The following is a 15,125-nucleotide window of genomic DNA, read 5'->3' on the forward strand; positions in this document are numbered from 1 at the left end:
TCTCCAGCCTGTGGTTGAGTCTTGATTTGAAACCTCTGTCATCAGATTGTTCAAAAAGATTATGCAGCAGTACATGAACCAATAAAACGTCCATTTCTCAAAAATCTTCACATTATTACAACATGAGCTTTGCTGTGTGATGAATGAGCACATGTACATTATCCCTGAAAGAGCACCACCATCGTCACCATGGTGCCTCTCAATACGTAGTTTCCCGTTGCACCCTTCTGTGCTTTCTGAACATTTATCAGTCTGAGAAATGAAAAACAAAACTGTCGGGGATATAGTCTTTACTTTTGGTGGATGTCTTCATGACGGATGATCTTGTAGGTAACCCAGTAAAAGACGTTGAAGATGAGGAACGCTAAAGGGAATGCGGCTCTGGAGATGGTGTCGATCCTTTTAGCTCTGTCCACAAATTTTTTCTTCATAGCATCTATGTCCTTCTGGACCGTTGGTTGAGGGTTTGGAGGAAGAGCTGCATTCTTAACAACAGAACCATCCTTTGTTGGCAAACACTGACTCATGTTGTAGCCAGTAAAATTAAAGCGGCCCTCACGCATGTCTTCATCCTGAAAAAAAAAGACCCAAACAAATAAAAACGTGTCATTATGTGAATATTTGTTAATATGCTGCAGCATCTCAAATGTCAGGCTTTACCTTCTAATGGCCATGGGTACATTTCTGTAACCCAATTTTACATGAACATTAATCATGAGATAGTGAAAAACACCTTTACATTAATTAAATGAATGCAAAGGATAGAGGAAACTGTATATAAATGAAAAAGTACCAGGATGACTGCTTTAGGGGATGAATCTTAATTTCAACCAAACAATAATAATAAAACACTTCCTGTCTTTGGCAATGCTTCAAAGCATAATGGAGGCTGAAGTACTTTTACATTTGCTTTGTAGTGGTTTTATGTTTGCAGACACTGGAGGAGGAATCTCTTTTTGTTTGTGAATTAAAGTTTGAGAGAAAAGTCATTTTAACAGTAGATTATAAATCCTTTTGCACTGGACACTTCCATCCAGTGTTGTTCAATGTTTTGTGGACAATTTTAAGTCTTGAGTTTAGCATGTCCGCCCCATATATATATATATATATATATATATATATATATATATATATATATATATATATACACCCACAATGATGCTGGGAATAAGCATTTTCACACTGGCTTCACTTTTCAGACCTAAGTGTTATTTGCACTTTTTTCATAAAACCCATTATGTGGGTTTGTTTTTTTTAAATAGTTTGAAGTATGTTTGCACTGAATTTAATTAAAGTATTGCACATTCAAAAGGTACTGTACAAACAAAATTGGTTTTGTTTCAGTGTCTTAAAATGCATCTTTATATTTGTTTAGCCTAAGTTTACATATAATTTTCCATAAGGACAAAGCAAAATCTGGTTGTTGAGTTTTGATAGAGATTTAAAACTTAAATGTTTCACTTCCATGAGCGCTTAGATCCTTTACCATGTACTTAGTTTAAAAAAAAATTGACACCAATCATTTGACAAACTTTTTTAAAGAAAGATTCAAGCACAAACTGGTCACATTAGGAGTGCATGGTTAGGTTTCATTGCAGTTTGTAGTCCACCTGGTTCAATCCAAAAATGCTTTGTTGAAGTCATGCCTTCTTTTCTCAGCAGCATGCTTCACATTGTTATTTTGTTTTACTTTTGTGGTTAGAAATAACTTCAGTTAGACTGCTGTATGACAAAGGCCTGAAGGAGTACTGCAGAAGGGTTAGCCATGGAAAACACATCATGACACCTGAACATCATTACCAGTGATCATTGGTCACCTGCTTCACTTCAATTGTTTTCTCCTTGATAACAAAAACATTTGACCCAAACATAGCCTATTCCTGGATTTATTAGAGATTTGACCTTGACTGAGGTGATAGCTGTCTAATCTCCGACATCCGATGTCTAATTGCGTATCTAACAGTGCGAGTAATTTTAGCTGACTGATCGATTAAACCCTCCCTAGAGCCAGACCGCCGGTTTGTCCAAAAAACTTTAACATCCAAGTAGCAAACCTTGTAGAGACTCTGACAGCCTACCTTATGATTCCTTCTTTGTCTTCGCCTTAGACGGAGGAACTCTTTCTGTTGCCTGGAGACAAAATTAACCCCAGCATATTCTAGCAATGCAGCAAATACAAAGAGCAGACACACTGCCATCCAGATATCAATGGCTTTGACGTAGGAGACCTGAGAGAAAGAACAGATTCCCTTTGTTAGTTTGTCCAAGGTTGCAGTTCGCAGCTCAAATGCTGCATGTTTTTATCACTTGCTTGAAATATTGGCTTTTTTTCCCTCCAACTTTTGCTTCCTAAATCTAAACATTTAATCAAATAAGTGCTTTATTTATATTCACAATTGATCTGTTATCTTTCTCATCTTGCTTTTGCCTGTTTTGTCAGCTAACTAACATCTAAATCACTGTAATTACGGATATTCCTCACTATCAGAGCTGCCATTAATGTCAATGATACCATGGAATTAAACAGTGGGAAATAATTGTTGCTTTAATTGCCAATTGGGAGAGAACTGTAGAATTGTTTTGCACCTTTAACCCTGGATTTGATGTGTTTCTTTTGAAAAGGTTGGGAAAAAGTTGAAAGCCTTGCCTCTCATCACTGTGACCTCGCCTCTTCGTGACAGCTGATTAGCATGCAGAGAAAACAACTCAGCTATTTGAGGGCACTTCAGGCATATTGAGTAATTGTTTTCATGAGGCAAAGCTCTTAAAGGCTCCTCTTGAAATATTTATCAGTGTGCATGTCTTTCATGTCTTTCATGACGTGGTTGAGGCCTTTGGTACTCATGAGACTGATTGATCATTGAAATCTGACTTGATGTAGGCCAACCTACAGTTCTCTCCCTGCGTGCATGGCGGTTTTTCATGACTGTAAGCTTTATGAAGACTGGCACTGCTGTTTATAATATACTGCACTCAGGCTTTAGAAGAGCGCATCATCCTTACTGTGGAAAAAAGGGTAAATATTATAAATTGTTTATATCAGGTAAAAGGTGCTTCAAAGTTCTGCTTTCATCATGTTCCAAATAAAATGTTTTTTTTTATCTTCGGATGAATTACAGAAACCTGAAGTGTGGACCACGGCACCACACATATTTGTTTTCTTGGACAGCTTACCTAAAGGAGAAATAGTAGAAACTAACTAACCCATTGGTTACTCTTCCTTTGATGTACAAATGAGACTTAAGATCCCTAAAGGGACATATCGTACAGACCCTTTAAAGCCCCCATAAAGCAGTAGGCAGGGTTTTAATTTTGCCTCTGGAAATGTACAGATTTCTGAGGAGGCGACCGTCCTCTCTATCTACTGGGATTGGTCAGTTTCAGTGGTCTGATCCAATAGCCCCACTTTTCTAAACTGACTGTGGTTTTGCCATTAAATAAATAAATAAAATGCATGAATTTAATTGGATGATAAATTTGCCATTAGGAATAAGTAAAATTTATTCATTTTTGTTATTATTTTATTTTTAATTGTTATTGCTGAACCAAATCTTGCTGCATTCTTGACATCTAGTAAAAGAAAACCCACTTCATAAATATTTAAAAGTTACATTTCTTTTTACAAGGATATTAATTAGCTATTTCTGCTTGTAATCAGTTTTGTACAAGGTATTTGTTCAAATGACAAAACTGCAGACATGAATAGAAAATATATTTTTGAAACATTTTATAAACTATCCTCATATGCAGAGAAGTGTCTTTTATCCAAGCATTAGAATGAGTGTAATCAGAACAGAGGCTGAACAAAAAAAGGAGACGCCAAAACCCCCTGGAAGTACTGGTTTTAAGATTTTAAGAATGTTCTATCTAATCAGTGGGTGTTTTTGTTTGTTTGTTTGTTTTTCATTGACAGAGGATGTTTGCCCATGATTCATGATGTTGCATAACAGAAGCAGAGAAATGTCAAGCCAAAGGTGGTCATGCTCTAAGATACTATCATCCACTTGATCACATACAACAACACTTACTCTTTACTGTTTCAGACAAATCAACATTAGCTGTTGATTTCTTTTTGTTGTCAGGAGCAACTGACAGTTGCAATGGTTTGACCCACTGTGACATCGATGTGCATCTCAGTGAATGAAAATAAAAAAGTTAATCAATCACCGTCAGTCACCGCCATTTCTAGCGCTGCTATGGTTACTATCCTGTGTTCACGACAGCCTCCTCTGTGCCTATTTCTGCTTAAGCCTTTTTAGGTTACAGTCCCACTCACCAAATCTGAAGGAATTTTATGAAAAGCCACAAAAAGGATGCAAATCAAACAAATTTTGGTCAACAAGTTTGAAACAATAAACCAGGCAATGGAACATGTGGTGCCAGGAGGTGGCAGGATGTTCTGCACGGCGCTGACTGGGAAGGTGTTATTCTGACATGATAGAAATCTCAAAGGGAGAAAAACAAACAGACAAACAAAAACTACAGTGGATATTTACAAGTGAACAATGGAGAGAACTATTTGTCTGGAATTACAGTATATGGTGTATATAAAATTTCTGTGAACCACCTTATTTTAAATTTTGACAGATCAGACATGATTTGAACGTGTAAATGTTGTTTTGTAGTTATGGAAGTGCTTTCTAGGGGTTTTTAAACATGAATGTGAACCTTTTCTTAGTAACATTTTCAAAATCTAAACCCACAACAGCAAAGGAAACCCAACTCATGAGAATAGTTTTACAACTAAATGACTTAAAAATGAACAAGGCTCCCAACAAAATCTATTTTAAGAATATCTGACACATTAGCGATTTTATGTGATGGATAAACTTCTATAATAAAAACCTGGTATGAAATGAAGAATAAAACACTAAGGACACAATATTTAACTGAACTAGTAACACTAACTTAATTATTCACTATTCAGTGTCCTCAGTATGACACACAAATTAAAATGATATTAAAGAGGTGAGTGATCTGATCATTAATGAGGTGCTATTCTGTAAAAGTCTGGATTGGTATTATATTCTCATTTTTTAGTCAAACTACAGTTAACAGATTATTTGCTTCCCTTAAACATTCATTTGATTTTGCTTTAATTAATGGTTGTTTTCCATAAGTTCATTGTTGAAAAGGCTGTTGAAAAGAGTAAAGAATCAGTGTTGTTATATGTGCGTATCTTATTAACTACCTGCCAAAAGCTATTTATGAAAAACATGATAAAAATAAACATAAAAAACCATTAATACATTTTATAAAACGTTCCATTAGATTAAATAGGTTTATGTAATTTGAAATACTTAAAGAAGTATAAATAAAACAACAACTGATCTTTACCTTTGGAAGAGAAGCTCTGGACCCAGAGCTTTGAGTAGTCATGGTGAGCACAGTGGTGATGCCCAGCGCCACTCTGGCAGGCGCCGCGTCCATATTAATCCAAAAAGACACCCATGAGAGAATGACAATAAGGAGGGAAGGAATGTACATCTGGATCAGATAGTAGCCCATCTGGCGTTCCAGGTGGAATTTAACTTCAATACAAGTGAATTTGCCTGTTTAATAGGAAGACACAGGAACATGTGTAACTCAGCCATCAAAATGAGCTTAATAGCATTTAGCTGAACATGCTTAGCATCCGCTGACCAGTGTTGTAATGTTTTGTGCAATAGCCCAGCTCCTTCTCATCCCTCATGATGAACTGAGGCAGGGTGAGTCCCTCTGACACTTGCACTGCACCCTTCTCCAGCCACTCAAAGATCAGGTCATTCATGGTGTAGCCAACTGAAGATGGAAAAGAATAGATGGCTTTAGATGTAGAGCAGATTTTCACTTTAGAAAGTTCAGTAACACATATGGGAAAAATCTGTGCTTACAGCTTTCCAGTTGCATCGTGCACGTTTGAACATCCATTGGAAAGTTCTTTAGATCCATCGGGCATGAGAGAATGAGAGTCAACCTGGTAAGGAAAAAGTCATTAAGCTGAGTGACGTGATTGGCTTTCACCTGTGAAAATGTTATTTGATTTAGCAAGAAACTGCTTTGTTGAAGCTTGAAGTTGTGGCTTAACACAACCTATAATAAAACTTCAGTCTGTACTTTTCTTCTTTTGTGGTTATCTCTGAATCGGGGGGCCTTTTCTCTCCTGTGTGATAACCTCCAACATATCACACACGATTCCCTTCAGCAGGCCCCTATCACACTTTCATTACTGCAACTTATTGTTTCAGTGATATATTGTAGTTTGGAGTCTGGACACTCTGTCATTTCTCCCATGAATGGAGAGTGCGGTTAACCACCTTTCATTTCTCCCGTTCACCCACTCTACCTCCACACCTGCGCACCACTCAGCCCTGAGCTGCTCTCCAAATGGACTGAAAATTGATCCACGTTACAACGCATCATTGCAGAGAAAATTGAATGCTGTGTGTGACAGGACTTGTACACTGCAATGGAAGACAACCTATTTTCAAATCTTGTACCTGGATTTTGCTTAAATTTAAGAGTAGGCCTTTCAAATGCCACCCATCCTTAGTGTTTTGCATCTGTCTGCAGTGTTTTCATTGAGCTCAAACTGTTCTGTGCATGAAGATAAATAGAAGAAGAATACACACACTTCTTTCCCCTATTTCGGTTCAGTCTTGGTTTTGGATTGTCAGCCAAAACACCTGAGATTAGCCTGCCCTTTTTAGTCAGCATTGCTTCATCAAAAACATAAGAAAAATCTGTATTGCATATGGGAATCTACTTATTTTCAGCATATTCTTCCATTTCAAAGGAGCTATCTTAATAGAAAAAAAAACATTTGAAACTGCTTGCTTTAGACTAACAGCCTTTGATGTTTAAGAGGAAACGTATAAAAAAGAAATGAGTGACTGTCCCAGAGTAATCTGCATTAGAGCTGCTGCTTATCTGCAGCATCCGTCGTATCTTTTGCGATTTCCTCAGCTTCACTACAATATCAAATACTGTAAACTGCAGCAGCAGTTAGTCAATATGGACTAATCTCTCAGTTATTTTTCCATTCGTTTCTCTCTTAGCGAGTACTCATGAGTAGTAAATAAACAAAAACCAAAACAAGCAAAAAAAAAAAAAAAAAAGAAATTTGTACTGTTAAAATTCTACCCCAATTAAACCAGTTAATAACTAATTAAAACACCTACAAACAATTATTAAAAAAGATTATGATTTACATGAACATGATGATGAATCTAATATAACTCGACCACCTGATGCTGTAGAGGACATTTCCATTCTTGAAGATGCGCAGCAGCTTGTTGTCTGTGGTGACGTCATGGAAATTGGCTCCTTTCTCATTGGCAAAGAAGAGGTCAGGCTTCCAGATGGAGTCCAGCATGGAGGGGTCCAGGTCAAGGGAGGAATCTGGGTATTTACTGTACGCCAGCCGAGGGTCATTCCACTTCTGCCGCAGGAAGATGTTCACTCTGTAATCCTGCAGAGACCACAAGCAGCTTTCCATATTTTGTTGCTCAGTGATTTGGATTACAAGGATGCATGCTGATAATAGGGCATAACTTTTAATATCACAAAACCCTCATTGTCATAAGATCTGGTACGTTTATTTATTCACATATATAATAACACATTCCATCATTTACAAAACATGATTACACAAAAAGCTCAAACAAGTTACTGTACAAAACTCTGACATATGTACTTAATTGAGTACTTTTAGCTCAGAATCCTTCCAATTTAAGACATAAATCTTTAGTTGCAGTAAAAAAAATTATTCGTTTTTATAATTGACAACCACTGTATCACACTTATTCAAATTGATTTACATACCTAAACAATTACATATTTATTTGTTTGTATGTAATAATATATCCATTTTAATCAAGCAAATCTAAACTAAAACTGTTCTGCATTTCTTCTTCTGATAACTGAAACATTTTCAAACACAGTCCTGTGACAAAAGCAAGACAGGACAAAGAACAAAATGGCTGATGAGTGAAAATGATTCTGCAAAATCGTCCAGCAGTGCTGCCACTGAGGTGCCCATGGATCCTTAATTATCATCCATGTGTTCACATGATTAGATGTGGTTGTAGTTTAGATTGGCAAAAATGACCTTTTAACAGCTTTTGTTAATCAGAATTATCCAAGAGCCTTTAGAAGGTAAATGAATGATGGAATCAGATGTGGAGCCTGACAAGGGGGAGCTCTGACACTACAGTTAGCACTGTAAACTGAGTGTCACAAAGCTCACTTGCTTGGAGTAATTGATATGTCATGATGATGAGAAGCCCTTATGTTGTTTGACATTTCCTCAGCATATTGGCGGTTCCAAGTATTTGCATGTCTGTCTAAAACTGTTTAATTCCCTGGCAGTCTCACATCCTCCAGCTCCTGCACAAATTAACATTTTCCATTTATTATCTAAGTAGTTATTATCACTCATTATGCTCCCTTTGATCCTGATTTGTTTCGATGCAGCTTCGTAGGTTTTATGTTCCCCCGTTTAACAGCGCGATGCTTTCACACATCAGCTATTGTACATCAGCTGGTTTGAAAGCCCCCCCACTGTCATTTATTGGCTACACTTTACCTGAATTCCTTGTTTGGATTTATTGGATGAACTCTCAAACCTGTGCAAACATGTGCACAGTGGGCATCATGGGGGCAGAAACCAATGCCTGATTGGATAACCCGCCAATAGACTCCTTAATGGTTAAAAATAATGGCATGAATTAATGTAAAAGGGGGGAAATAAAAGTACATTAGGCTGGGTAAAAACATGATAACTCAATCTTTGGTCCAAATATAGAATCAGGGCTCTAAAACACATCCAAGCACATCACTCCACTCACCATTGTTGTTTCTGCTATAGAACCAAAGCTGTTGATAAATATGTTGCAGGTAACATTAACTGGTGGACCTGCGGGTTGAGGGATAGATAACACATTGACACACAGTACACATGGAAAATCAACCAAAATGCCAAAGGAACTCACCATCGTTGTCTCTGTGACAGAGCCGAAGCTGTTGATAAAAATATTGCATGTAACGTTTACAGGGGGACCTGTGAAATGGAATGACAATGACATGACAGGAAAGAGCCTTAAAACATATGCATCACCAAGGATGACAGAGTTTGAAGTGAAGGGAGGCATTTCATCGAGAAATTTGCGCCTGCTGGACCACAAGCTGCTGCTATACCGTGTATTCAAACATGCATTAATACAACGAGCAGTGTGTGCCGTTTTTATAGTGATTAAAAAAAACACACACACAAAATAAAAACAAAAATAACAAACAAAAAAGATGTAAAGTTGTTTGCTGAATTTTGGTCAAAGCTTCCAAAATGTAATTAAAAAGCAAACTTAATATGAACTGTTATGAAGATGTCAGCTTGATGTTTTTATGTAATGAAAGGTTGTGAGGTCATCTCCCAGGGTATCTCCCTGTAAGCACATTAAGTAGAGGAAACATGCACACACAGTCAGATGCATGCAAACACACAAGTTGTGTGTTAGCGAAATAGTCAGTTATTTGATCAGCACAAATTATCAGGAAAATTAAATAGGAACTGTTATAATAGTTATTTATTGGTCAAAATCACAGTGAATCCCATGACTATTTTATAAGTTTATGAGATTAAACAAAATATCTTAATTTTGGCATGTTGGCTGGAAAAAACAAACAATATCTCAAGTTAAGCTGCAAAGACATTTTACTTTGCAATTTTATAAAACATTTTGGGCTCAAACAATTAATTCATTATCAGTTAATAAGGTACTTACGGATCATTTGATAGTTAAATGCCACATTGCAGCTCTACAGTATAAAATCAGAGCATTTTCTCCTTGCAGTTCCCAAAGTGCTCTAATGAGTGTCACATTTTCTCCACAGACTTAAACCTTTTTGTGAAGCTTACATGCCATTTGCAGTCCTGACAAATCTCTTTTCTGTAGCTGATCAGTGAAGTTGTAAGCCCTTCCCAGTGCCCTTCCCCTGTGTTTTCCTCATCCATATTGCATGACACTTGGTATTAATATTAGCTTCTGTTTGTTGTCAGGTTGCTGCATTTAACAGCAGAAGCAAAAAAAAAAAAAAGAAAAAAAAGAAAAGAATAAAATAAATAAAATAAGGCAGTGCTTCCACACTACAAAGTCAGCAAGGAAATCTAGGTCAGCTTTGAGAAACAGTTCAACACTCTTCAAAGTCAGACTAGCAGGTTCACAGCCAAACTCATCTGTTTACACCGCAGCCGCTTTGTGCAGAAGTGTTTGTTTTCTGGCTCTGAAATGTGAAGATGAGTGTGTTCAAGGTTCAACAGTGTCGGGCATTCTAAGTATATCTCTGCATCTGGAATCAAAGTGAAAACTAATACAAATTTAACCAACAACACCCAGACTATTTGGCTCCTTCTGGCTCAAAATCACACAAATGACTCCCTCCATGTTTAAAGTTCACCTGGGAAGTTTTAACATTTATCCCAACTCCCCAATGAGTAAGTCCTGTCCAGGTTTGGGCTTCTTTGTGTGGTACTCTCTGGCTACTTTTCTCAACTCCCCAAATCTCAACTAGTTCCGCCCCAGCTGACCAAGCCTGGGGTGAGCCCTAGCCCCATGTGGAACAGCCTCTTCTACCCCAGTGCTGTTCCAGTGACAGATGCTGTGTCTGTCCTCAGCATCACAGTAACAACAGGGGAAGTCAGTGGCCTGCAGCCTTGCCACTGGGGCACCATCCATCATTTAGTCTGTCATGGTGGCATCCATATCTGATGTGAGAACCTGTTTTTTGTATTTCCCACAGCGTTTACTCAGTTTCTGTGCGATTATTATTTATTATTATCTATTATTTGGCAAAGATGTAGATTATTTAAATATCATACAAATAAAAAACAAACATCAAGTCATCATGGGGAGTTGAGCCAAATCTAGCCTGGATAATAATATTAATGTTAACTGAAGTGAGTTATTGTTTTCATCAGACACCTTGCAGCTCAGTATCTTGGCAACAGATAACACTTAGTGGATAACTGGTTTAAAAAAAAAAAGTACGCTTACTGTGACTGCTCTGTGGTTATTTATATGTAGGAAGTGATGTATGTGCTTTTTTTTCTCCCCCTTCTCTCTATTAAAGAGAATAAGTAATGGACAAACCTTTGAAATTTGGTCTTATTCGCGCATCATAGCCAGACGTGCGACCCATGAGTGAGTCCAGAAAGTCTGATGGAGACATGTTGGAGGATCTGGAATCGTGCTCCTTGGCGTCCAAAACTCTGGAACACACACATGGTGAGAAAACCCACTTGATCGGAAAGAAGTCACAGCTCAGAAATCAGGACTTAAACCTTATCTGTCGCCTAGCAGCTGCCTGGGAGTGATGGGCGCGCACAGAGAAACCAGAAAATATGTTAATGCGCACACACGTAGGCTATCAGATGTAATTTCGGCGACGTGGATATCTCCTTCAAGAGAGGATTAATGTGCTCATAATGCAAGATTCAGACACAGATACCACAGCATGTAGTCATTTTAATAGCACCGAAGTAATATTGCCATGGCACGCAGGACAGAAAATAATGTCATCATGTGCGTAAATATCACTAGGGTCGCGGTGGTAAAGACAAAACCTGCCAGTAATGATATATATTTCACTGAGTGGATCTCACAAAACACTGATAACTAAATTAATAATCAACACATTGTGTTAAAATATGGTGTAACATTTCTAAAAATAAAAGAGAAATGCACAATTTTTTTTCGTCTTGTGTCTATATTTCGTTTTTAAAAACCACATCAAGTATCTGAATGACATCTTTTTTTCTAACTTTAGTGGTGATAAAAAAAAAAGATGTTTACAACCCATGAGGTCAAATAGACTGCGTGTAATAAATAAATTGGCTTACCTGAAGTTGTTCGTCTCCACGAATGTAAATAAAGCTGCCAAAACCTTAATGAGCGAGTGATTCATTCCTGGTGGTTTTCCCATGTGCTCACTTTTCTATTTCTTCCATATGTTTATGTTAGTCAAATACATAATCCAAACAGGGACTCGGATTTCTTCCTGACCAGGTCGTTGGCGTTTAGGCTGTCTTGTGTCACACAAAAATGCAGGAGACATTCCTCAACGCGGCCGCAGATCATAGTTTAGTTTCACGAAACTCTGACTCCCCAAAACGTATCTCTCGAAGCGGAGGTGTGAGGAAGCATGAGTCCTGTGGTCAGACGACGAGAAGATGTAACTCCAAGACGCATCAGCCGGCTGCTTCTCTTCCACTGAGACCTAAAGGCTCGATGTGAAGAGACCAGACTGCTGGCCTGTGCTGTTAGTTGGAAAGTGAAACCGTTTTCAGGTGGGGAACCGTGAATGAGTCGGAGAGGAACGCCTTTTCTCAGTTCAGCACTTGGACAGCTCCCGGTTCCTTTACGCGCAAGCGCAAGGCTTTTAAAAGTGGTGGACGTGAGTTGGGTTTTAATAAGTCCAATAAATGATGAATGTAATCACCGAGGGGAGAATTAAAACTTTGTGTCCGGAATGTGTTACGTGACAACAGGTATTTGGTCTGACAAGATTGTCTTGACAGGGAAACTCCTAGCGCGCACAGCTGCGCTTCAGGATTGGCTTCTCCTGGTTTTCCTTGTGTATTTCCTTGTAATTGAGAGCAAGAATTTACTCTAACTGTATCTAAATCATCGCTGAAATGGCAACTTCTTTAACAATCGTGATATTATAAGGATACTTTTTAGTTAAAGTCTATATTTACAACTCCCCGTGGACGTTCAGGATAATATTGACTGGATTACTGACTCAGTCCTTGACTATTTTTACGCAACATGCCCCCCCCCCCCCCCCTCCTTTTTCCTCATATTCACAATTGTTCAAAGCAACCTACATCCTCGCAAAAATGAAAAGTGTAAACAAAGGACGCACCAGCGAGAAGCCGCTGGGAGAGTATTTGGTACCCCGGTTGCCCTGGAAACAGATTTCCGAGGCACATCACTGGAAATGCTGAAAGGTTGGCCTCCCAGAGCGAGACCGAAGAGAGCAGACTGACACACACACACACGGCAGGAGATATACTACAGGGTGGCAGAAGCCTCAGGGTGGAGAAACTGCGGCTTAGTGGGCCACTTCGTGGGTTTAGTCATTTTACTTTAGTTTATATTAACAAAAGCTAAAAGTATTGATCCAGAGGTTGGATGTGGAGCTGGCAGTTTAAGAAAGGGAGTGGGTTTTTGAGTCTCCTTGAACCATGAACATGAATGACTCATTCCACATGAACACACAGGCATGTGCTGTGGAGGAAGAAGCTAAACTTAGGGAGAAAAAAAAATCATTTACATCAAATCAACCCCAGGCACGGTGCCATGAGATTACGTTCATATTACATGCTTCGGCGCTGTGACACACATGGGGCCATATTATACTTTAGACTGATCCTTCGTTTCTGACCAGTTAACGGATCACCCCAGTCTGTCTCAGCCCAAAGTGGAGTAATTCTCTTTCTTTTAAAGCTTCAGACCAAATTACAAGCGGCAGATTGTGTCTCACGCTTGGAAATGTATGGCTTGCTCTTGTCGGGGGACTTAACATCAGTGTGTCAACAGAAGGCGTGAGCATGGGCTTTTTCTACAGCATTGCTTGCCAGCATAAATGCTTAATGCCCTTGTTAATTATTTACCAAATGCTTTGCTCTTAATTAACAAACAAAACTTTGTCTTGCATGTGATTTGAAGAGCAGTTCTTCCACTTGGCTCTAATGTCACAGAGCCACAACCAAAGCCAAATTAACACATATAAAACCAGATATCTTCTTTAATGAATACATTTCCAGTGACTAAGAACAGAATTTTCTTTATTCTCAATTCTTAAATTCGTCATCTCTGAGACAGCTGCAGAAGGCATGTCTGTGTAATGACAAGCCGCAAGAGCTTCAGTCGGCCATTAGTTTTCACGAGGAAAGACTTCGGGCCAGGTAGGTCACATAATTAAAGAAGAACAAGTCAAATCTGCGTGTTAATGAGGGGAGAGATGGATGTGTGCTTCTTTCTCTCCTTTCAAATAAAACAGAACAGTTCTTTGGACAAGAGGGAGCCTGTCTGTGTCCACAAAGCCATTAAAATTACAGTCTCATGACAGGCCTTTGCGTTATTTTACAACTGCTCACATACAACAAAGATAGGTCTCTACTCTGTCTGTTACTCTGTAGGGAATTAAGGGTTTTAATTCTCCGGATTATTATGTTGTTATTGTGCTACAAAAATAATCTTCAGCACAATTTATAACTTAGAAATGAAAGTATTTGCACCTATTTTTGGACCTTGAGCTTTTTTTCTTCGTGTTTTTTTTTATTTTTATAAGGAAGAGTAGGATTTTAAGAAAGGACCAGCTTGAAGCTCTTTTTTAGTGGGGGTAGGTGGTTGTCATTGATTCCCGACTCAGTAAGTGAGGAGCTGTAAACTGACTGGAGTGCTCACCTGGAAACAACAAGCCGGCTTTACCACCAGGATGCTCATGTGCACTGGACTGGAGACGATTGAGAGCTGGTGAGTATCCATTGCTCCATCGATTCCTTGTATCCTTATCCCACTTAATGACTTTTTGGCACTATAATTCAACTCGTGGAGCCGGTCTCAGGCCTACCAGGGATAGAAAGAAGTAACATGTGGTTGAAGATGCTTTGATGGCAGCTTGCCGAAGGAAGGATGCAAAGGGTTTAATGAGAGGATTCATAGAGGGAGGATTTGAGAATTCTCCTGTGCCAAAACACCCAACACAATTATCATAAGCTCTTTGTCCTTGCAAAATGAAGCTATTTAAGGCTCCTACATGGCACATGAGAAAACGATAAACTCACTTAGATTATTACGATAGCGCCCACGTCGTGGCTGCAAAACACACGTGCACAAATATTTTCTCTCTAAAGATATTAGGGACTGGAGTGTCATTACAGCTTCAGGTGATTCTACAACCTAAATGCTTTTGAAGGCACTGGGCTTTACTGGTGCTGTTCCTCCGTAGGCTAAGTGGAAAGAGCAGTGGCGGTCTTTACAGAGACTCATCTGTCAATCACAGCTTTCCCCTTATTTTCCCCTTATCAGTGAGAGCACACTGACAGGCACCGAGCCTTTCTCCATCACTGAGCACTGAAAGCC

At 38.7% G+C, this 15,125-nt stretch overlaps 1 protein-coding gene across 3 annotated transcripts; it reads right to left on the minus strand.

The window, feature by feature from the left end:
* Positions 1 to 290: 290 nt before the first annotated feature.
* glra2 (glycine receptor, alpha 2) lies at positions 291 to 11,958 on the minus strand (the record flags this gene model as incomplete). Of its 3 annotated transcripts, none has more annotated exons than XM_079253771.1 (9): positions 291 to 572; positions 2,079 to 2,228; positions 5,338 to 5,552; positions 5,644 to 5,781; positions 5,874 to 5,956; positions 7,227 to 7,450; positions 8,829 to 8,896; positions 11,127 to 11,245; positions 11,876 to 11,958. In XM_079253771.1, 9 exons carry the CDS (start codon positions 11,956 to 11,958, stop codon positions 291 to 293), a joined length of 1,362 nt encoding a protein of 453 aa, XP_079109897.1. The 3 variants fall into 3 exon arrangements, with proteins under 3 accessions (XP_079109897.1, XP_079109898.1, XP_079109896.1); XM_079253772.1 differs by lacking the exon at positions 8,829 to 8,896 and adding an exon at positions 8,973 to 9,040; XM_079253770.1 differs by having other exon boundaries at positions 8,829 to 9,040.
* Between the last annotated feature and the right edge of the window lie 3,167 nt (positions 11,959 to 15,125).

The sequence above is a fragment of the Telmatherina bonti genome (genome assembly GCF_933228915.1).
Source record: "Telmatherina bonti genome assembly, chromosome: 15".
Taxonomy (NCBI): domain Eukaryota; kingdom Metazoa; phylum Chordata; class Actinopteri; order Atheriniformes; family Telmatherinidae; genus Telmatherina; species Telmatherina bonti.